Genomic DNA, 25,635 nt, shown 5'->3' on the forward strand with positions numbered 1-25,635 from the left:
ATGGGTAAAGGTTAAGTGATTTGAGGCGCTCTTCATAAGGTTTGAATTTGAGACCCCGAACTGATTTCGTGGCTCGACGTTGTATACGTTCCAGAGTGACCTTATCCTTTTGGAGGGAGGGAGGAAATACTATGTTTCCGTACTCTAATTGGGGACGAATAAAACTGTTGAAGATTATGTGGAAGGTTCTACCGTCAAACTGGCCAAAAATGCGCTTCAATGTTACCAGTGCAAGGTTTGCTTGAGAGGCGTTTTTGTCACAGTTCGCATACGATTTCAGGTCGTAGGGTACCAACACTCCTAAATCTTTTTCAACTTGGGAAACTTCTAGAGGGGAGTTACCTAAGTTATAACTATAGTCTGCAACATGTCTCAGATGGACTACTTTGCACTTTGAAGTGTTGAAGGTAAGTCCGTTGTCGTCTGCCCAACTTTGAAGTCGAGTCAGATCCTCCTGCAGAACTAGTATATCATTGTGAGTACGTATCTCTCTCCAAAGTTTCACATCATCAGCAAAAAGCAATAAATCAGATGAAACTTGTTGAGGAAGATCGTTAATATAAATCAAGAAGAGAAGAGGTCCTAGTATTGAACCCTGGGGGACCCCACTAGGACATTCCATAGCCTGAGAGAGAGTGAAGTTAACCCTGACCTTAAAATGTCGGTTTTCTAGGTATGAAGTGATCCAGTCAATTAAAGGGGGTTTTATACCCAATCGTCCAAGCTTCTTGATAAGACATGCATGGTTGACCCTATCAAAAGCTTTTGAGAAGTCCAGGTAAATGACGTCAACCTTCCCCTTGCGATCAAGGATGGTTGTCGATTTATCCACCGCAGTCAGCAGGTTGGTCGTACAAGAATGACCTTTTCTGAAACCATGCTGTTGAGGCGAGAAGAACTTTGAGGATGATAAGTGTTCTAGTATGCCGTCGAATACTAGGGATTCCATAATTTTTGAAGGTATGGAGAGAAGGGCCACTGGTCGGTAGCTTGAGGGTTCACTGCGTCGACCTCCTTTGAAAATTGGTGTGATGTGGGCCAGCTTCCATATTTCCGGTAGTTTGCCTCTGCTTAGCGAGTGTGCAAACATCACGCTAAGTGGTGTCGCCAGGATTGAAGCTGCTTCCCTCAATACGGCGGAATGAACCATGTCCGGACCAGGAGAAGTGTCTTTTTTTAGGTTCTGCAGTTTACGGAGCACCAAGTCAGTACTCAGGTCCACTTCGGAAAGTCCTGTACAGGTGCAGGCGAAGCTTTCGTCAGTATGGTTGATGTGGGTCAGTTGGAATGTCCGGGAGTAATGTTCAGCCAAAAGGTTAGCGGCATCACTGTCGTTGTTGGTCGGGCCATTAGGACCAAGCAGTTGGGAAACTCCAGTTTTGCCTTGTCGAAGAGAAGCTGCATAACTGAACAAGCTTTTCGGATTGGAGACGAATCTATCGATAAGCTTGGTCTGGAACTGAAGCCTGTCTTCTCTTATTGCCTTTGTGCATGTGTTCCTTATATGTTTGTATTGCCTGTACGCGCCGTTGTTATCCGTTCGTTTATATTCAGCCCAACAGTGCCTTTTGCGGCTTAGCAAACGACGAGTGCGGTTCTTGATGATTGCAGGTTGCTTGTAGCTTTTTGGGACCATTTTAGGAACTGAATGCTCAGTAGCACATAAGATCGTGTGCAGTAAAAAATCCCAATGAGCATCCACTTCAATTTCAGGGCGAACATTCCAATCCACCTGTTGAAGATAATCCTGTAAAGCTAACACATTCAACCGTTTGAAGTTCCAGCGCTTGTTGCTAGTAGGATATCGTAGCTCCGTCTTGCTGACAAAGCTGAATGATAAGACGGCGTGATCACTTTTGCCCAGGGGAGCCAGGATTGAGAGGTCGTCAACTAGGAATTCTTCGTTTGTGAATACCCAGTCTAAGCGTGACGGTGTCTGACTGTTTCTCCAACGGGTTGCCGACTTCACATTTTCAAATAATCCCAGGTCGCCGATAAGGTTGAAGAACAGAGCTTCAGTAGAGTTGGCACCACCAATGTATGTATGTTCCACGAAGTTGATTCTAGGGAGATTGAAATCCCCTAGAATCAGGATATGAGAGAATCCAAGACGCGTAGAGCGAGTTAATCCTTCCAGCAGACGTTTGTCATATTCGATGTCGGCAGTGGGCTTCCTGTAAACGACCCCAACTAGGCACCTCGAGGTGGTAGATAATCTTACTGAGCACCATACTAACTCGTCAAGATTGTGAAACTCTTGATTGTGAAGTTGGTGCGCATCCAGGCATGACCGTACGTATAGTGCTACCCAAGTGTATCCAAGGTCCATCCTGAGTAAAAAGTAATTGTTGCCACATAACTTTGACAGGTTAAGATCCGAGAATTTGGAGGAAATCATTTGAAACCGGCGTCTTTTTGAAATAGATGTAGAGTTCAGAGACGTAATATTGAATTTTGTTAATAATTCTTTTGGGACTCCCCAAAACGCATTAGTTTTCAAACATCTTCAAAACAACATTTAAGCTCATGTTGAGCAGTTTATAGTCCGTGAACGTCGTTTTTCATCTCAAAATAGACCATATGACTTTTTGCACTCAGATTTATGAGATCGTATATTGAGCTACTTCTAATGGACAGTAGCGCATCATATGATTTCGTGATTGCGTTACTTATGGATTTTTCGTGAGTTTGTTTGTTCATATTTTGGTAGCATGGTATCTTAACGCTAGTTCGAAATAATTAAAGGTTACACGGAACAAAATTCATCTGTCTTGCTTATTTCATAGGTGTCTTAACTAGATTAGAGCAGACATTTTGGCTTGTGCAGGCTAGCCTAAGCTTAGAATTTTATTTCGTAAATTCTGCGTAATATCAGCGATCCAGCAGTTTCTCTTGCGTATCCTTTATTCAATCATTTTGTTGAACGCTTTCTGGACCAGAGGATTTTTCTCCGAGCTTTTCTACATATCTAAGCTTAGGGTTTGAGACCGTGATTCCTTTTCATTATCTACTCGTTAAAATTATTGGTAGCGCCGTCATCAAGAGAATTCTTCGGAAGGTTCCTGATTTAAAGCGTAGAGTTGTCTGTTTCCACGAAATTTTTTTCCTGTTTTTGGAAATTTGATCTTTTTATTAACAACTTGATGGCGTCTATTCACTTCAGAGATTACATTGATAGCTCAATCATTTAGCTTAGGGGATACAAAATTCCATCAGTAAGACTACATGTGCTCTTGGTTTTCCGAGTTTGCACACCTACTTCCTCATGTTCAAATATTTTACCTCATAATTTAGCAAGTACGTAGTTGTCATATTTTCATCTGATGTGTCAGTCCTACATGGTCATCGTTGAGGTTTGCAAATGATATTGTTTCATTAGGCTATCGAAACTCTCCTTATATGTGATCGTATATACGTATATATGGTTCTCGCAACTCAATGATGACAACGGTGATAAAGGTTTTTTAATGTCGATATTTTTGAACTAATGATCGATATAAATCGAAATGTCTTGCAGAATGTTGGGATTTCTTTCGAGTGATATATATATATAGGTAAGGTAGTATTTCTCTAAATTTATTATGAAGTAGTCGGTTAGGTGTTTTTCAAAAATATATCACACCTACTTGTTCTTCGTTGTTATAGTATGATATTACTCCGGAGAACAAAGTTTCATGCAGTTGGTTCCATTTATGAATTTGAATAAAGCCAGAACAACATTCATTGTATTGCATGGTTTCCTCTCAGCCGTTTACAACCATATATGTATTAAAACGTAACATTGAGGTATGAGATAATGTGCATCAATTGACATTGATGACGGAAAGAATTAGAATAACAAAACTTATCAATAGTATCTATAAATAGCTATTTGTGTAAGAACAGTTATGTGAGCTCATTTGGAAATGAAACCTAAGAAGCATTGGAGGGTGAGTGAGGCAGTATCTAAATGAAGTCTGGAAATAGGCAATGCAGACTGTGTGTCAAGTATAGAAGTTGTGAAGAGTTTGCATAAAATTCAAATCACTCGAAAATAGATATAGAACATTCGAAGCATTGAGGTGGTAATTGTTTAGAATTAGGAATTGATAACATGGTTTACGTAATAATTAAACAGGAGTTAGAAAGGTTTACATAAGTTTGGAGAATTAAGTGAATGAAAGACCGACGAACCAAGGGATGGTTTCGCTGTAAAATAAGAATTAGTTTGATGAAGACCACATAGCAAAGTAAACACTAACAAAATAATAATGATAGCAATGAAAAATAACGATCTACTAAGGTAGTGATAAGTCGATTACTTTTTTTTTCTGGACACGTAATTCAGGTTCGAGTTTCTTTATTGCTACTGCTCCGGCGAACCGAAGAGACCCTGTGTTTTTATGTTCACTGATAATTTTGAAGGTTTGAGGAACACCAAAGACATGTCCGGTATCAATTAAATACCGAACTATTGAACTATTTGGAGCCTTTTCACCTCTCATTCTCAAGTTGTTCAGAACGTTCTCAGAAGTGCGAACATATACTCTTCTCTTTGTTCTTCCGCTGCATGTGTTCTGGCACATACATGTAGATTGGTAAATTCGCAGAATGAAATCTGCACGAAACCTCTACTAAATTATCTCATAGTTTAAGGGGTCGTTTACTGATAGTTGTTTAAGTATTTACTGTCAAATTTTTATGAATTAATCTTCACGGTTATCAAAAAAATCTAGTTTGTTTGCTTGACCCCCAAATGCCATGGTACGGTCGAGGGTGTGGAGAATCAGCTCTCCCTCTCGAAATACTCTCACATGGCCACGCGTGTACAGCCACTGTCAGGGAAGTCCTACTCACTGCCTCTTCGCCGTGTGATTGCTTACGAAATTGAGAAAACGAAGAGTGAATGTCCAATTCTTTAACCGGGTTGGTGGATATGGAGGATCCATCTAGTTTATTTATTTATTTAAACACATAAATATTGGTACAAGGAAGCACCAGATAAATATGCGCCTCACAAATCTCATTCGATTTGTGTGAGGGCTGTGATACTGCCCAGGTGCCCAAACTGAAGCAGGTGGTTCTCTTAGGGGGCCACACCCGGAGCCTTTGACATGAAGGTCTAGTCCACAAGGCAGTGGAGCATCGTAAGGAGATGCAGTCCCATGGTAGCCGGTGACCAACAGTTGGTTCATACGCCATTCGTTCCTTCAGGATACTGGAGTCAGCCCATGTGCACCATTGGTTTGGAATCAGGGTTTTCCAACTCCCCTAGGTGGACTCGCCTTGTCCACCAACCCGGTTAAAGCGCCGGACATTCGCTTTTCGTCTTCTCACTTTTGTGAACAACACCCCCGCCACGAGAAGGCAGTAAGTAGGACTTCCCTGGCAGAGGCTATATATTCGCGTGGCCATGTGAGAGCATTTCGAGAGGGAGAGTGGACTCTCCCCACTCTCGGCTGTACCAGGGCATTTGGGCGGATCCATCTAGGGGAGTTGCGAAACCCTGATTCCAAACTAATGGTGCACATTGGTTCCAGGATCCTGAGGGAACAAATGGAGTATGGATCTATTGTTTGTCACCGGCTACTATGAAACTGAATCTCTTGACGTTGCTCCACTGCCTTGTGGATTAGACCTTTAGGTCGAAGGCTCGGGGTGTGGCTATTTTAGGAAATCATCTGCTTCGGTTTAGGCACCCAAGTAGTATTCCAGCTCACACAAATCAAGTGACTTGTGTGGCGCATATGTATTAGGTGCTCCTTTGTATCAATGTTTGTGTTCAAATAAATAAATAAATAAATACGTGCCTTCTAGTGATTTTCTTGTTCTTTTCAGTTAGTGACAGGATTTATATTTCCCGACAAATAAACTTGGTCATTTGTTCTTTGTATTCCAGTTAATTTTACGGAAGCAGCAGGATTGACATTGTTACTTAGTCTTATTTCTTATATTCCTATTTTAAAATCTTGTCAAAAGTACATAAATATAAAATGGAATAAGTCAAAATTTTCGATTAATAGTTAGTATTTCGGGATATATATGTATGCAGCAGCCTTAAATAATCCACTTTCAACTGTAAGTTCATTCGCCTAATATTCTCAGATTGTTAATGTCTATTGAATCTCAAAGTAGATGTCGTGTGAGTTATCTTAGCTGCGAAATATTTTCATAGAGACTTTGTGACTTATATTCCACTTTTAGACGTCACCGTGATAATCTTATAGTCGAGTCCTTTTAACAAAAGTACTCATGTTTTTTCCTGTATCCTCAAAATTTACACTTTAGCATTTGTAAGTCTTTAAAAGAAATGTAGGACTAAAAATATCAAACATTTATATTGGCCTAGTGTTTACAAATCAATAACTTTTATCTTCTTTCCTTTGTTATGCTGAGATGAACTTGCTCTTTTCAATATTAGTTACAGTAAGGTAATCAATTTACATTTATCTTTCAACTTTCTCTTTTTAAATAAACTACATTATATTTCAAGTGTATACTTATATATATTCAAATGACAGAGGCCTCGAACTTAATACAAGTTCATATTACGATACAAAATTTTATAGATTGGAATAAAAAAGCAGGAAAGATTATTATTGTAAAAAAAGTTAGTTGTAACAAATAGTCATTGTCTTCCAGACACAAAGGATGATTACAACTATTTTTTCTCAGTAAGTATGTGTATATACAACAAGTTGTACACACACAGGTATACGACTCCATTGGTTTGATAGCTTAGAATTTGAGTTGAAAATTCATTTCGTATTAATTATCAATAAAACTAGTGATATAAGATAGCTCTGTTGAGGGTATGCATTGCCAAAAAAGCCCGTGACATATTGGAGCCTTCAATGCCCCCAAATGCCTGGTACAGCCGAGAGTGGGGAGAGTCCACTCTCCCTCTCGAAATGCTCTCACATGGCCACGCGAATATATAGCCTCTGCCAGGGAAGTCCTACTTACTGCCTTCTCGTGGCGGGGGTGTTGTTCACAAAAGTGAGAAGACGAAAAGCGAATGTCCGGCGCTTTAACCGGGTTGGTGGACAAGGCGAGTCCACCTAGGGGAGTTGGAAAACCCTGATTCCAAACCAATGGTGCACATGGGCTGACTCCAGTATCCTGAAGGAACGAATGGCGTATGAACCAACTGTTGGTCACCGGCTACCATGGGACTGCATCTCCTTACGATGCTCCACTGCCTTGTGGACTAGACCTTCATGTCAAAGGCTCCGGGTGTGGCCCCCTAAGAGAACCACCTGCTTCAGTTTGGGCACCTGGGCAGTATCACAGCCCTCACACAAATCGAATGAGATTTGTGAGGCGCATATTTATCTGGTGCTTCCTTGTACCAATATTTATGTGTTTAAATAAAATTAAAAAATAAAAGTCAAATCGGTCAACAGGCCTACTTGGCTAAGACCCTAGAGTCTCGTTCCATTGATGTATGCTGTCTCCGAAACACGCATACAGGATCCCAGTGTGGTCATTCACTTGACCTCACCTCGCCAAAAAGGAGAGCCGACAAGATACACGCTCAGTGTATCTGGCGACCCTATGACTAGTTCTCGTGGACTTGCAGGTGTAGGCATAGCACTAAGTACGAGAGCAGAACAAACACTATTAGAGTGAGTCCCTGTTGACAGTCGCCTATGTACTGTTCGGTTAAACGGCTCCGTAATAACTCGGAAGGATAGGGACACACGTCGTCGCCTTTTCGTCGTTTCTACATACGCTCCCATGACTGCAGCCCAGATGAAATGAAAGATGAATTTTACAGAAAGCTTTTTGAAGTTCAAACATAGTTCAGACATAGTACTCGTAGCAGGTGACTTTAATGTCCAAGTAGGTAGCTTAAACCAAACAGAAAGACATTTAGCTGGGTATTTCAGTATTCCGGCTTAGCGAACAGATAATGGTGATCGTCTGTTGCAACTTATTTTATATTTATTTATTTAAACACATAAATATTGGTACAAGGAAGCACCAGATAAATATGCGCCTCACAAATCTCATTCGATTTGTGTGAGGGCTGTGATACTGCCCAGGTGCCCAAACTGAAGCAGGTGGTTCTCTTAGGGGGCCACACCCGGAGCCTTTGACATGAAGGTCTAGTCCACAAGGCAGTGGAGCATCGTAAGGAGATGCAGTCCCATGGTAGCCGGTGACCAACAGTTGGTTCATACGCCATTCGTTCCTTCAGGATACTGGAGTCAGCCCATGTGCACCATTGGTTTGGAATCAGGGTTTTCCAACTCCCCTAGGTGGACTCGCCTTGTCCACCAACCCGGTTAAAGCGCCGGACATTCGCTTTTCGTCCTTTTCGTTGCAACTATGCTCAGACAATCGTTTATTTTTAACAAACACTAATTTTAAGCAGAAGGAGAGACATCGTCTTAGATGGCGACCACCTGCACCAAACCAACGATGGGCTCGAATAGACCATATTGCCATCAGTTATCGTTGGAGAGGCTCGATAGAAGATTGTCGCTCGTATTGGAATACTTGTTTAGACTCAGATCACGCTTTAATACGAGCATGCATTTGTCTGCGCCTCACTGGACGCAGGAAAACTACACTAAGAAGACCCATTAGAATTGAACTGGGGGACGAGAAGTAAGTTCCAGGAACAACTGAGTTCTCATTTAGGCAGTTCTGTAAACGAGACTGACCCAGATGCTGCTTGGAAAGACACGAACAGCTGTGGAAACAGCAGTAACATCTATTAGTCATTTAAACCATAGGGCTCCAAAAAACCACTGGATTTCCTCTAAGTCTATTTCACTGATGGATTCGCGTAAACTCATCCCATCAGGCTCTGAACACGACGAAGAGCGTAAACAAATTAGATCTAGGTTAACTAAAAGTCTAAGGAACAATCGTGAGTAGTGGTGGGCAACGAAAGCAAAAGAGATGGAAAAGGCGGCGTCTGTAGGCAACACCAGGCAACTATTCAGACTAATAAAAGAAACCGGAATTAAGAAGTCAAGTGTAAGTGAGACAATCTCGGAAAAAGACGGAACCCTTATCTGCCCTCAGCCCAGAAGTTTAGAACGATGGGCGGAACACTTTAAGGAGCAGTTCAACTGGCCTTAAGTTACTCTACAACTAGCCACCATTCCTAAACACCCTGAATGGGACATTGAAGTAGGTCCCCCGACTCTAATTGAAGTTCAAAGGTCTATAGCTGTCCTGAAACGAGGAAGGACAGCTGGTCCTGATGGATCAACTCCAGAGGTCTTTAAATATGGTGGTCCAATTTTAGCGATTAAGTTGACTGATATTTTAGCTAAAACTTGGGAGTTGGAAGTAATCCCATCTGACTGGTCACAATCACTGATTATCTCAATATATAAGAAGGGGTCAAAATCATCCTGCGATAACCATAGAGGGGTTAGTTTGACTAACATAGTATCTAAAATACTAGCCTCAATAATTATCGGGCGCCCAACTAAGACTCGTTAATCGCAAACAAGAAAAAATCAGGCTGCTTTCAGACCTGGTCTTGGCTGTATCGACCACATATTCACTATTCGTCAGGTTTTAGAGCACAGACATGTTTATCGGCGTCCGACAATGATAGTTTTTCTTGATTTAGAAGCAGCATTTGACTCTGTAGACCGAGAGGTTTTGTGTCAGTGTCTGTCATTGAAAGGTGTACCTCAGAAGTACATAAACCTTTTGAAGGCTCTTTACTCGAACACTACCAGTCGAGTGAGAGCTTATGGCGAACTGTCATATGATTTTACAACTTCAAGTGGTGTCCGACAAGGCTGCCCACTATCCCCACTTTTGTTTAACTTCATCATAGACCTACTGCTGGAAACAACACTCTCGTCGACTGAATTTTCAGGACTTGATCTCCTTCCGGGAGGTTTACTTATTGACTTAGAATACGCAGATGACGTAGTCCTGTTTGGTGAAGACTCTGACAAAATGCAGAGTCTTTTGATAGTACTGAGTAACAATGCGGGTATATTTGGGGTGCGTTTCTCGCCCTCTAAATGCAAGTTGTTGCTTCAGGACTGGCCTGCGTCAACACCTGAACTAAGGATAGGGAGTGAAGTAGTCGAACGCGTCCACAACCTCACTTATCTTGGAAGTCTGATCAGCCCTAATGGGTTGGTGTCTGACGAAATTCCTGCACGGATTCAAAAAGCTCGTTTGGCTTTCGCCAACTTACGCCACCTATGTCGAAGACGAGGTATCCGTCTATCAGTTAAAGGACTAGTATACTGCACAGAAGTTCGCTCTGTTCTACTTTACGGCTGCGAAACGTGACCGTTAAGAGTAGGGGGTACTCGTAAGTCATTAGTACTTGATCACAGATGTCTTAGAAACATTGCTCGGATCTGCTGGGATCACCGGGTAAGTAATAGTGAGGTTGGACACAGGGTATTAGGGAATAATGGTAAATCAGTTGATGAGGTCATGAATCTTCATCGACTGAAATGGTTGGGCTATGTATTACACTTGCGCATTGCTGACTAGTATTAGGGATGGTTGGAAGAAATTTAGGGGCTAGTATTTAAAGATGATAAGGAGTTGTACGTGTTAGATGCTCAGGAAATCAATGCTAGTAGTTCCCTTCATAATCAAGACTTATCGTTATATCAAAAATATCCATTTTGTCGAAATTCGTGTTTCGTAAATCAATGTTAGGTTTTCGGTTTAAAAATAGGGATTAAAAACAAGCTAAGTTTCATGTCTAATTGTCATAAAACTTTTAGCTCGACTGTAGCTGCTACCTTGACGTGGTGGTCGGGCTTGGCTATTGTAGTAACGCAACCGTACTATATTGGCTGGAACATATGTTCCTGTAGGTTCTAACATGCCAGGCAGGTCGATTGGAGAACGGTAAGACTGAAAGCAGTAACTCAAGGTCTGAGGGCGAAGTCGTACTGCCGGGGTGTGACAGCGGTAAGGTGTTTCCTTTGGACAATCAGCATAATATTGATGCTGCCTTCCCACAAGGGGGTATGGGGTTAGAAAACATCGACCCTAAAAATGTCACGCCCCACCTTACCTCACGGATATCTGTCTCTGGCTGTAAGGCCCTTTGAAGAACGGAGCCAACATGTCAAAAACCTCCCACAAAAAGGCCGTGTGTGACCGGCCTCAAGCAGTTGTCCCTTAAGCTCTGCGGTCACGCTCTCAGGTCGTTAAGACCAACATTAATGCAACTTCTTTCTCAGGTCCTTCAATAAATACACTTCTACAGTGTGGGCAACCGGGAAGTGATATTAGCCCTCATACCCGTAACAACACACGAGACCAAGTTGGTCACATTCAAATCCTTCTTACACCTCCTAATAACTCTCTTATCTCCACGACTAACCCTTCTCAGGTCCTTTTATCACCTCGCACCGCTAGGGCTAACGATTCGAGTACACGGAACGTTATTCCTGGTCTCCTGAAACCACGCTCTAAAATACATATAGGAGCTTTTAACGTCCGAACATTGTGCCAAATAGGACAACAGGCCTCCTTATCTAGGACCTTTATATCTTGCACCATCTATGTGTGCTGCATCTCCGAAACGCGCATACAGGATCCGAGTAGTGTCATTCATTTGACCTCACCATGTCAAAATAAGGAACCAACTCGATTCACACTTCGTGTATCTAGAAGCCTTGATGCTCCTCTCTATAGCCTTACTAGCGTAGGTACAGCATTGAGACCTAGGGCAGAACTAGCTATTTTAGACTGGATCCCAGTAGACAGTCGTCTATGCGCTGTCCGACTAAACGGATCAGTAAGGACTCGAAAAGATAGGGACACTCGTCGTTGCCTCTTCGTCGTCTCTGCCTACTCTCCCATTGACTGCAGCTCAGATGATGTAAAGGATGAGTTTTGCAGAAAACTTTCCGACCTTCTCCGAAAAGCTAGGCGCTCTGATGTAGTAATATTGGCTAGTGACTTTAATACTCAAGTAAACCAAGCGAGAAGGAAAGACACCTGGGTGGATCTTATAGTGTCGTGGCTCAAAGAACAGATAATTGCGACCGTCTGTTGCAGCTATGCTCAGATAACCGCCTGTTTCTTGCAAATACCAACTTTACACACAAGGAAAAACATCTTTTGACATGGTGACCCCCGAATTCGTCCCAACGTTGGACCCAACTAGACCACATCGCTATCAGCCATCGATGAAGGGGCTCGATAGAAGACTGTCTCTCATTCTGGAGTATATGCTTAGACTCAGATCATGTGCTGGCGCGAGCACGTATCTGTCTGCGTCTTACTGGACGTAGGAAAGACACTGAAGGGAAACCTCTTAGGGTTCTACTTAATGATAAGCAAGCTAAGAATATATTTCAGGAACAACTAGAAAAACAGTTAGTCGGCCATGTAAGTTGTGCCCACCCCGAGGCAGTGTGGAATGACATCCGAAAAGCTGTGTAAACTGCAGTGATATCTGCTAGTACGGTAAACCATAAGGTTAGGGAGAAACACTTGATTTCAGCAGCATCTACCGCACTGATAGATGCTCGAAAACTCATCCCATCTGGCTCTGAACATAACGAAGAGCAGAGTCAACTTAAGTGCAGGCTAATAAGAAGCCTACACAATGATCCCGAACAATGGTGGGTAACGAAGGTAAGAGAGATGGAAAAGGCAGCGGCAATGGGTAACAGCAGACAACTGTTCAAACTTGTTGAAGAAACTGGTATTAGGAACCCAACTGTCAGCGAAACTATCTCGGATAAAGATGGAGATATTATTCAATTTCAATCCAGGAGATTGGATCGATAGGCAGAACACCTTAGGAATCAGTTCAACTGGCCTCCAGCCACACTTCAGTTCCCCACGATCCCCAGTCGACCTGAATGAGGTAATGTAAATCCCTCAACTCTTTACGAGGTTGAAAAAGCTATAGGAAATATGAAGCAAGGGAGAGCAGCAGGCCCTGACAGGTTTACCCTGAGATTTTTAAGGATGTCGGTCCAGTATTAGCAGCGATATTGACTAGGGTCTTAGGTAGAATCTGGGAACTAGACGTCATCCCATCTGACTGGTCCCAATCACTGATTGTGCCAGTCTATAAGAAAGGACAAAAGTCTTCTTGTGACAATCACAGAGGAATAAGTTTGATTAATGTAGTGTCTAAAATATTACCTTCAATAATACTTCGATGCCTGAACAAAGCTCATGAAAAGCAGACTAGAGAAAATCAGGCTGGTTTTCAACCTGGATGTGGTTGCATAGACCAGATATTCACACTATGGCAGGTTATAGAACATAGACCCACATTCAGACGCCCCACAACAGTGGTATTTCTCGACCTTAAGGCGGCATTTGACTCTATTGATCGTGAGGTTCTATGGCAGTGTTTGTCACTGAAAGGAGTACCAAAGATGTACATTAACCTCTCTACTCGAACACAACTGGTCGAGTTGGGTCTTATGACGAACGTTCATCAGAATTGATTACCTCAAGTGGTGTTCGTCAGGGCTGTCCATTCTCTCCATTCTTGTTTCACTTTGTCGTCGACATGCTTTTAGAGATAACACTTTCATCATCTAAATCTCCAGAAGTTGACCTTTTACCGGGAGATTCACTTGTTGACTTAGAATATGCCGATGACATATTTCTATTTGATGAAAACGCTGACAAAATGCAGAGTCTTCTGACCACTTTAAGCAACAATGCAGGCATGTTCGGGATGCGATTCTTTCCTTCGAAGTGCAAAATGTTACTTTAGGGTTGGGTTGCATCGGCACCTGAACTAATGATAGGGAGTGAAGTAGTTGAGCGTGTTGACCGCTTCATTTATCCTGGGAGTCTCATCAGCCCTTGTGGTCTGATGCGTGACGAAATCTCAGCACGGATACAGAAGGCTCGTCTAGCTTTCGCCAACTTGCGTTATTTATGGCGTAGGGGAGATATCCGTCAAGCAACCAAAGAATGGGTTTACTGCGTAACAGTTCGACCCGTCCTACTTTATGGCAGTGAAACATGGCCGATAAGAGTAGAGGATATTCGTGGGCTGCTAGTATTCGATCATAGGTGTCTTCGAAGCATTGCTCGTATGTCCTGGGACCACCGAGTAAGTAATGCAGTTGTTAGGAAACGGATACTAGGTAAGGATGGCAAATCGACTGATGAAGTAGTAGTAGGGGTAAGTTGGAAGAGAGGTAGGGGCGGTCAGACCAAAACGTGGCACAAATCCATGAAGTCACTGACAAGTGGACTGGGCCATGTTGGTAGATGTAGACTACCTGATTGGGATCGGCGAGATGACAGCAATTGATGGTTAGAGACCTTGAATGACATGGCTCAAAATCGTTTGGAATGGCGAGGGTGCATCCACTCTTTGTGTTCTGCCTAATTCTAATCTTCTGAATTCTTCATGTCTCTATCTTTTTCTCTTTCCAAATTTATTTCGCTGGACTATACTCCTTCAATAACATCTTCGAACCCTAATCTTTCGGATTACTGCTTATACTCTTACTACTTCTACCACTATGGGATCTGAATCGACAACTGCATCTCTGTGCTAATGTGGTATGGCAACTCGAACTGGTGTGCGTACGTAAGAAGTTCTACGTTGCTAACTTACTGACTGAAATCTTTTATATATATTGTATATCAGCTTATCTTCCATTTACCATATCTACTGTCAGAATTTTTTGTATCTTTGTTTAGACGAAAGAGAAAATCATTAATTGGTGTTATTGTGTATTGTAAAATATATCTCGGAGGACTGAACGTTAATGCAAACAAAATCCTTCTGTTTTTTTTTCTGCATATTTATATGTATATCCATTTTGCTCTTTCTAATAAATGATATAAAATTAAGATATGTAAAATAGGTAGTAGATCAGAATTCAACTTTGTTCGATAATTAAACTATCATTTCTGAATTTTAATGTGTTTCACATTAATTGTTATGAGAGCGAAGATTATTGGTGAAAATTTATCAAACATTGACTTACTCATATGCCTGCCTGTTATCTCTGCTAATAACAATCGATTTTATCCGTACATTTTTGACTCAGTCTCTGAAACTTGCTACTCCATCATTAGTCTTTTTTTTAAAGCTGTATTTTTTAAAATTTGTTCCCTATTCGCACACTTACTTAATTCGCCTTCATTATTTTCAGTGTAAATTGATATGGAGGATGACATATTTTCCCATTTAATTCTCAGTCTATGTCCATGGTTGCGTAAGAAGTATTGTTTGGTTTTTCAATCTAGTATTTGTCACAGTCAAGGCAATTTATTTTGTTAATTTATCATGTTAAACTTGTCAACTTTAACTGTTGCATCTCTTAGTCTGTGTAGTAGGGAATGGAGTCTGTGTTAGTTTACTGGTAACTCAGATTAGATTTCCAAGTTTTCTTCCGATCTCGTCTCATTTTTTGTAATTCACACAGTAATTTTAACCTGTCAAGCGGTTTATTTTTGTTTCTATGATGCGCAATTTATGAGTATGTGCAACTTCAAAATGATCGATATTTTGTGTAATATTTTCCGACTACATTCACGTTAAGTACACTTTTAAATATATTATCAAATTAATTCCCAATTTTTTCCAGAGACAGTTGTCACATGATTGTGTTTTTGGTTTCACTCATTAACCAATATCTTTGAACGATTTCATCTTATTTGCTTTTCATTTCAGAAATCTGATTCATACTTGTCCCTATATTTTTAAATAATGCTGGATTCTTCATCAAGTGAAGAAGAGGAAGGTGTAAGTGGATTTACAAATTATGGAAATAAATCCACCGTGTCAAATGTTGCTGCTAGTAGTAAAGTTCCAGTTCAGTCAAATGTAGCTCTTGCAACTGGTCGGTTACCAGCAGACAACGTCGGAGGAGGACAACGAAGTGTGCAGCCTAGGTCTGTACGTACTACTTCTAATGATGTTAGCACTACATATGGACGCCAAAATTCAGTTTCTCCCCATCAGATTGATAGTACCGATCTTAGTCATTCTCCACACTCTAAACAACGTTATACGTTAGGATCAAAAGGTCAAGTTGTTTCTAGTCAACAAGGCCGACCATCTCGTCAATTGACAAATGAAACATTTCCACGCAGTGCTTACAGGTTTGTTTTTCACACATTTTAATGGGATAAGTAATTTTAGATATGTTTTGTAGTTAGTTTTAAACCCCTTAATAACTGTACTTTATCGCTTGTTTCTTGTATAAACAGTATTTTTTTAATATATCCATCTGTTTCTTGATGAATTTGGCACTGTAGAATTCTAAATTGTTATATTTGCCTGATAATCTTGAGTAGAATTTAGTGATTACTGCATCACAAAGAGAAAATAGTCAAGGCTAGATAAATCATCAGGGCAATAGTTGATTACGTAATACAAAACCAAGTTATTGTAATGAATTGTTATTTTTATCTGTAAATCTAGTGCATTTTTACTGTCATTTTGTATATAATTCCTCTTTTCTATGTTAGCTGCTTCCAATGGATCATAAGTTTTTCTTGTGATATTTTTACGGACATTCGGCCTTTTTAAATAATACATAACTAACCGAGAATGACTCGATATTAAGTATAGATTAGCTTCGAAACACAAGAAAGAACAGTATACAAGCTCCAATGGAACTGTAACTGTGTAGTGATTTGTAAGCTAGGTTTTTCTGATAGTTGAACTAAGAAAATTTTAGTGTTGTTGAATGTATAATTAGTAACGTTTAAGTTAAACTATTACTGTAATAATGACCTCCAAACTGCTCTTTTAAATTTACGAACTTGTTTATTTATTGAAATATTTGTTGCTGCTTTATTTATACCTGAACTGATGCATGTATTTTCCAATTTTATACTTTGTGTATGATTGCTTGGTTGATTTCCGTTACATCTGATCACATTTGCAACAGCGAATAATACATCATTAAGTGAGTTTAGTAGATTCAGTATGTTATTAGGTATTATAATTACAATCGATTCATTTGGGAATCTAATTTTAATAATATGAACGACAGACGGGCACAACATTCAAATTAGATCTGATATCAAGTTAGCTACTGGATCTCTGTGTTCACTCTGCATGAGATGGAATTTGTAATCGGAACAGTTTTTAGTTAAAATTCGTTTCGGATATGGGTTATGTTCACATTAACCATTTGATACTATTTTAACATACATTTTACATTTCTCCAAAACAAAATAAGATGATATTTTTCAATTTTTTAAAAATATGCTGTTAACATTTTAATCACTAAGGTGTCATATTACTCATTTGAAAATATCCGTTGTAAATAAGTTTTTCATTTTTCATGATGTATAGGAATACTTGCATGCTGTAAATGGAAAGTCCCAAAGCTAAGTAAGCAACGCTTTGTTTGGTAGGATCTAAATTACACCTATTGTTTGGATGCTAATACATATAATTTGTTCTTCATAACTAGATCTTGTGAATGGTGGTTTAGAGTCTTAACGTCACATATTATTGAGTAAAATAGGAAACTGTAGATATTTAAAACTATTAAGAAAGATCCACTGGCTAAATCAGTTATTGAAAGCTTACAGTTCCAGTTACTTATCAGAGATCGTTCAGCTTAAAGCATCTGCTTAGTTCAAAAACATTAATTCTCATCCTTTACTTAATTAGATTATTGATATTAGTAAGTAACAGAACTGTTTGTTGACCTTACAGTTCGAAGTGCAGAACAAGACAACTAATACTACTGAATTCTACTACTACATATTCTTCATGAATAAATCTAGTCCTGTGTTTTTGTTACTTTTGATCGTGTGTCTTGAAAACAACTCGATTATAGCTGGTTAATTATCTCATATTATCTAGTTTTCTACAGATTCGGGAATTGAGTGTATCAGTATTAAAATTCTTTTATATGAAGCTTTTCTAATTTTATAGGGCTTTTATTTCTAAAAAGGAGAAATTCAAAAAACTGATGATATAATATACCTACGTGTTTATAGTAGTTCCTTACTTGTTACAGACTCAAATGGTCTTAACATCTGCTCGATTGATAAATTGTATTTGAACTTTCAAGACTTCAGATATGGTAATATAGTTCTTTATTTTTCTTTCTCAGTCAAGAGTCTCAACAACAAACTTATAGCAGTATGCAGGAAGATGATGAAATATCTATGTCATCAATGAGTTTAAACACTCATTCGCCACAACAGCAATCACAATCAAAATTTTTGAAACATAATACTATGGAACGATATGGTCGTGAAACACATGGAAGTAGTTCCTACAGTGTGAATAGTACAAATAGTGCTCCTAATGCAGAATCTACAGAATCTCATCAAGAAAAGCATCAAAGTCGAAATCCATCATTAGTATCACAAAGTCAAGATTTAGGCACTGTAATTAATCAACCTGTTGTTATTCTAAGAGATCCAGCAGCGTTAGAACAAGAAAAGCTTGAACGTGAAGAACAAGAAAGACGTAAAGCTCTACAATTGTAAGTATCTGATCAATTGTAACTTACGTACAGATGTGGATCAAAAAGAAGTTTTCATCTCTGTCGTGTCGTACCTTCTGTTGTGGTAAATCGGTGTTGTATTATTGTTTTTTTCTATGGTATTTTCAACCTTTCAAGTGTTTAGTATTTATAAATGTGTCAGTTGTATTATATATATATATATATATATATATATATATATATATATATATATATATATATATATATAATACCAAGTCGATTTAGGATCTCTGTTAAACTTGTAAACCGTACTTGAACGCTATACATGCTTTTGTTGGGTACAAAAAGAGGATAAATCACGTCTACTGGATTTCATGACCAGTTACAATTCATATATAATATTCTAATCGTATCAAAAGTGTTAAATTGTGAATGACTATTGGTTTAGTTATCCAACTTGATCTCTAAAAATAGATATACAAGCTGAATTCATTTAGGACTTACAAAACACCACACACATACATCACAAAATAATATGGCAAAATAAATGAACTTAAAGTGAACATTACCCATATGTTGTTTTATGTATACTAAATGTTATAACTATTACCAATTGTCCCTTTCAAATCATATTCCACTAACTACAACATGAATCTATATACTTATATTAACGCAAAAAATTATGTTTCAAAGAAATAAACGTTTAAGCAAAATATCCTGATTTTATTCGTGTTTTGTATTGAACAAATTTCGCTTATCAGTTGAATCGCTTAATTGTATAACGTTATCGTTTGTTTCTTTCCCTTCCTGTCTCTGATTATACATGCTTTTTTAATCTCTTTATTATTATTTATCATTATTATTAATAACTAAGACAAGAATGATCCTGATAATAATAATAATAATAACCAAACGTATCACCTGACTTCCTCAATTGTTTTCCTTATTTTTTACTGTTTATTTTTGGACAGTCAAAACTAGTGCGTATTAGCTAATATAGATTACTTGCCATATGTCAGTCAAAGTTTTACTATGATACTCAATGTGTATGTCAAATTATATGAATTATGGGAAGTGAATTTCTCAGTCATAGATTGCTTGCTGATTAATCAATTAATTAGTTAGAAGAATCAGTTTGGTGGTCAACTGAATCTTATGGGATGAACTATTATGATTATGTATGAGAATATTTATTAAAGTAATTTATGCAACAAATTATAATCCCAGTTTAATTTCGCTGATAATGCTATCCCAATAAAATTTTCACTTCATTATAGTCTTTGTAAGACCATATGATAATAACAGCAATAAACAGGTATTAATGAATGTATCAACCTTTCACATAAACAACGAAGTCAACAAAAATGAGGGAGTATGACATTAAACGGAAGAGATATAAGTTAAGATGAGAAAATTAGTGGAGTAATCATAAGGCTAAAAAGAACAGGATTCTACCATTCATATTTTTACCTTGTTAATTGACTTAGATCAACAACCAGTGACTTAGTGAACTGATGCCTTATCTCAATTTATCCATGTATTTTTATTAGATATTTGCAAATGAATACTCATTGAGTTTATCATTTAATACTTTTATCACACGATAATATTAGTAGTAGTATTAGTATCATTGCTGAGTTTCTCTTTTAAGTGATCAGCCTTCAGCTTCACATCCAAACGAATTCATCGTTTGAAATTTTATGGTTTAATGTGAAATTTGTTTATTGTTGTCATAAATAAATATTATTTCATCCAATGGTATTGAATATTTTCATTTGAGTAAAAACTAGATTAAATTATTATTTTTTGTAAAGGGAATTTACACAAGAAAGTGGCAAGGCAATGTGTGATAAAGTTTTATTATTTTTTTCTAATTAAATTGGACTCACAAAATCCATATACTCTTTTTCAGCTACATTGATACATATAGTTGTTTACACATACATATGGAGTAAATACCGAATTGAGTTGATTTTAAGTTGGAGTAGTACTGCTTAATTCCTATATTGTTTATTTTTAATACATTTCTTCTATTGCATTATTTTCTTTTCCAGATATGTCTTTGTAATGCGTTGCATAGCATATCCATTTTATTCCAAACCACCGACTGATTTAATACGTCGTTATTTAAAAATAACTAAGCAACAATTAAATACATTTAAAGAACGTTTTCAGGCATTTCTTAGTGGTGAATTAGATGTTGTCGGTGATGAAGCGTTTACAAATGCCATACAAAGTTATTATGAAGTGAGTATTATGTATTAAATATGACAGTTTAATTTTGCATTTATACATTTTTATCAATAATTAGTTTGATTGGTTGATTACTTGCACACAGGTTCACATGTTTCGTATTCATGCAAACTTCAAAAATCCACTATTCATTTTTTAGGTAAGCATTTTGAGTTATTTAAACTCCTGCGATCATTACTTGGTTCCCAGTAGATTGAAAATAGGAACTACTGACGTTCATTTTTAAAAGAAATCGTTAATAAATATTCTTTCGATTTATAATATCTCTTACCTTCAGTCACGTCATTTAACTAACCGTATTCGAGTCTCTCATCGGAAGCATACATTTGCAAATGAAGTAACGCTTCGTTTCTAATTTGTTTCTTCAGATTGAGCAATTGGTGTATTGATTTATTGTCTTCCAGTACATCATAGCCAGTCGATTAGGTTTAAGAGAATTCAGTTCTCCATTTTTAAAGATATTTTGAATGTGATGCTCATCCGGATATGATGATGGTTACGATTGAAGTTATACATTGACTTTTAATTTCATCTGTGGCTTATATGCACTGAATATATATATATATATATATATATATATATATATATATATATAATACATTATTTCTCGCAACATAACCGATGCATTGCACTTCAGTGTGTTTTGTACTCATTTGATATAAAGCAGCTAATTATATAAACTTTGAAGAGTTTAGCAGTCCTAAATACACGCCTAAATAGGATTTTTTAAAATATTATTTTACATGGACTGGGTTTCTATTCTCAATCTCAAAACTACTTAAGTCAAGGTCAACCGTAAAATCCGACTAACCAAATGTTTTGTCTTATTTCGAATAAGCTTTAACAATCAGTAGGATAGTACAACTTCACCATGTGAGGAGTACGATTTTCTTCAAAGACCATGTGATAAAGTGTTGAGTTTGTATCAGCTCAAATAATCGATAGATGTGCTACCGTGGTTAGCTATCGTTTGCTACATGTCTTATTCACGGGAGCATATTTGCAGTAAATTAGCAGTCAACATCTCATGTAGGTCTACTGTCATCTTTCGTTCTTTTTGGGGTGTTGAAGAAAAATACAATTTTTCGACTTTCTAATTGCGATAGGATTCCATGATTAAAAATACTGAGCTACAAAATTTATATCGGGACACACTTGTGTTGACTCCGTACACTGCTTCATTTCTTTTTACCTTAAGTTTTTATCCTGGTAAAACTGACCAATTTGGTAAAGACAGCGTAACTGTGTAGGATTGGTTCAGTTGCCCCTAACAAATTTTAGAAGGACTGTGAGTATTTTTCAAACATTGATCTGATTTTTCGTCCTCAAGTTTCTTAAGTTCAACTCTGAGCGATGATGATGTCAAAAATATGATCATAGTGGAAGCTTAAGTGAGTTGGATGTTGTAATGTCCTGGAGCGCTTTATATTCGGGCATTTATTGTAACCTTTGTATGGGCAGCCACATGCACTCATTTAAACAAAGGGGTTATTTTACCTTCTCACTTTTAGATTGATATTATGACTTTTAAACAGTTTCTTCTACTGTATATCTTCGTGTGCTAGTGTTCATATAATCGTCGTCTCTAAGCTATATGTGTGAATATGGTTTACAGATACAGCATAGATTGGTATTGTAAATTGAGAAATGGCTGTTCTCTTAGACTCATAGTTTGAGCTGTTCATGAGAATAGAATAATACAAAGTAATTGATTATTGGTCACATTATTATTAATGAATTTAAGACGAAACAAGTCGAAGTTTTAGTTTTGTCTATCCACTTTATGATTATATCGAATAAATGACACAAGGTACTGGGTATTTATACCTAGTCGGTTATTGTGTATAATGTTGGCGTTCGTAGTGATAAGTACTGAGCTCTTGTGTCAGTGAAAAGATGAACACTGAGATACAGCTAAATCCAATTGACGTGTAACAAATTAGACGAAATAGCCGTTCTGAATTTGATTGCTAGTTATAGTCTAAATATACTAGTAAGAAATATCTGTTTTGTGAATTAGTTTGAAATGCTAATCTTATATTGAGGTTTGGATAGTTCGTTAAGTACTACTTATATGCCGAGAAAATACATTCCACTATCCAATCTTCAACTATGTACTTTATTATCACATTTCCTTTTCTTCTTTCCATTTTATTTCTAAAAAAATCAATCGTTGTCTATATTTGTGTTTCAGCCTCATGCTGTTTTGTATGTTTCTACTCGAGTGTAACAGACAGAGAACCAGTTACAATTTAGTCATATGATAAATCAATAACAGTCAATTGTTTGGTGAAATTTGGTTCATTTCAGTTGTATTGCTTTTGACGAATCTATCTATAGAGTTGTGGATTAGTGGTTAAAGCATTCTACTTTCAGTCAATCAGTCACCGATTTTCGAAACTTATTTCACCTACTTTTGTTTCGTTAGCTTATTATTATTAGCTCCTCTATATCGTATGGCTCAAAGCTAGTACATAAACATGGGGTTAGTTAATAAGTTAACTTCTAGTAGAATGATATTATACAATGATGGTGTTACGAGATATCTTTGTGGTGTCTATTAACATTGTATGCATTCCATTTAAGTTGTACATCAATAGTTTCATTTGATAAGCTTTAGTTGTTGTATGTGAATTCTATTAACTTGAACTATTGATTCAAAGATTGATTGTTTCTTGTCAGTCTCATGACTTTCTAGATTCGATAGTTTATGATCACTTGTAAATAGATTATTCATCTTATGTAGTTTATCATTCTTTAATTTTATCATTTTAATCACTTGTTGCCATTAAAATCTGATTTAATTTTTGTTTATAAATTGTAATTAGATATAGATATATAAAATGTTTAAAATAGCTGTGAGAAAAAACGAAAATTTATTTTGTCTTGAAATAATCATTTTTTTTCTAAGTAAGTGTTGAATTCGCTATTTCGTATGATAAATCAACATGAGTTAGCCAAATCGTTTTATTTTATTCTCATTATTTGATAAGACCTAATTGTATTTATATTTAATTTTATTATTTTAATGTGTATTTAACAAGGGAAAATAATTATCTTGTTATTTTTGTATTATTCTCTTTTGTTTTGATAAGAAGGAAACTTGGTTGATCTAATTGTATCATCAAAACGTTATGTTTTAACTTAATGGATAATTATTTATACTTGTATTCTCATTTAAATGAATGTTATTATATACTAAGAATCTTTATTTCTGTTGTGGTTTTATTTTATGAAATTCATTAACAGGGATTTTTACGTAGTGATCGTGTAGCTAGTATGGTTCGTGGCGGTGGTTGTTCAATGCATGATTTTCGTGAAGTATTCCGATTAAATAGTGAGCATCGTGTACAGTTTTTACCAGAAATTGAAGGTTTAAATAAAGCGAATGTTGTCAGTGCTTGGATGGTAAAGTTTGATCAAATATGTCGTGGTGGTGCTGGACCATCTACAGTTTTACAAAAATTACAAGTTCCTCAACCTGAATTAGTGATGACTAAAGAACAGTTGTATGAATTGTTTCAAGCTACATTAGGAGTGAAAAAATATGAACATCAAATTTTGTACAATGCACTACAAGTGAGTTATCTCTTTATCTAGTGATTTTAGTAATTTAACGCAAACCAATGAAAATGCACAGTCCGGTAACCGATTATCTATATTTAAGTTCTGTTCTAAAAGTTAGGAATTAAACACAGAGATTTCATGGATAATTGATTATATTGATTTCACAGCTTGGATATTGTTTTTAGAACTGCACAGTCTTTTGCAACACATTTGTTAATATCTCTTCGTAATATCAGATAGTCTAATAAGAAAGTTACTTCACATTCTCTGACAAGTGTAAAATAATAATTTGATAGAATTCTCGGATTTTGATTTCTTGTCAGTTGTCATACACCAAGACTGACGATACTCCTGAGCTAAGCGAAAAGACCCCTTCATCACCTTGACTCTGTGTCGAATTTGGCCTTAACATGGACTAGTCCTGATGCAATATTTTAAGTTTAAAAAGGGGAAAACATATTTTGAAATCCTTGGATTGCCATTTCACGCGTTTTCAAAACTTCGCATCCTGCATCTTCGTTATTTTCCCTCTCAGACTGGAACATTTCATAATCTGTTGATGGAATTTGTTCCTTTTTATTACAACATATTTCCCATTCTGTTCTTTCATATTTTTTGTATATTAGTCGCTAAAAGTTTTTGATAAGATGCACTACTATACGGCGTTTCACGTTAGTCTGTCACATTGCTCCACTTGAAATACTTTATTTCTTTATTAGTTTGTCGGTCTTCATGAATCACATAAATAAGAATCTTCGTTTCTTTAAATTCCTAATAGGGATTGTAACAAGTTAGTTTTTTTCACTAAAAAAATCAAGCCGATATTGGAAAGGTTTTTGTGTACTAGAAATTCTACAGCCGATTTATGTTGTTTTGGTCGAAGTCATTATTCATTTATCTCGTCTTCCCCCGTCTCTTCCTCTTCAAATTATGCTCCTAGAGTGTTTAACAATATGTATCGTTTATTCGTTATATATAGGTAAGATTCTTGATTAAGATTACCTTATATATATATATATATATATATATATATATATATGACAGCAATAGACAGAACTTACACATCTGTCTAAATTCTAACACAGAACTATACAAACAATTCATCTTATCACTTTACTTAAAAGACATTGTTTTTCAGAATAAATATAGACTGTTTGTTTTACTTTTTTTTGTCAGACATCTTATTTTGTCGTTGTGTACTCAGGTAATAGGTTTATTTGTTTCGGAAATATAGTATCGTAAACGTATGTGTGTTTAAGATTTGCAAGCCTACAATATAATCTTAAGATAAACGTCTTAAAAAGACATTCTAGCAAATAATTTTTCTTTCCGTAGTACAAAAATTTATAAGGTTTATTACGTATGATTATATTCAGTAGGTGAATTGTAAGTATACTCAGCTTTACCTATCTCCGTATTATAACACAAAATTTAAAATGAAGAGAATCTGAAAACAAAGTAA

At 37.1% G+C, this 25,635-nt stretch overlaps 1 protein-coding gene across 1 annotated transcript in view; it reads left to right on the plus strand.

Moving 5' to 3' along the window:
* Positions 1 to 15,643: 15,643 nt before the first annotated feature.
* The window catches only part of Smp_173190 (putative calcium-dependent activator protein for secretion), a gene marked incomplete at its 5' end in the record, with an annotated part of 70,579 nt that continues 60,587 nt past the window's right edge, over positions 15,644 to 25,635 (plus strand). The window contains 4 exons of the mRNA XM_018793519.1: positions 15,644 to 16,038; positions 18,015 to 18,392; positions 20,408 to 20,600; positions 23,856 to 24,185. Coding sequence (XP_018648023.1) covers positions 15,644 to 16,038; positions 18,015 to 18,392; positions 20,408 to 20,600; positions 23,856 to 24,185 — 1,296 coding nt within the window. The remainder of the gene's footprint in view (positions 16,039 to 18,014; positions 18,393 to 20,407; positions 20,601 to 23,855; positions 24,186 to 25,635) is intronic.

This window comes from Schistosoma mansoni, chromosome 1 (assembly GCF_000237925.1).
Source record: "Schistosoma mansoni strain Puerto Rico chromosome 1, complete genome".
Taxonomy (NCBI): Eukaryota; Metazoa; Platyhelminthes; class Trematoda; order Strigeidida; family Schistosomatidae; genus Schistosoma; species Schistosoma mansoni.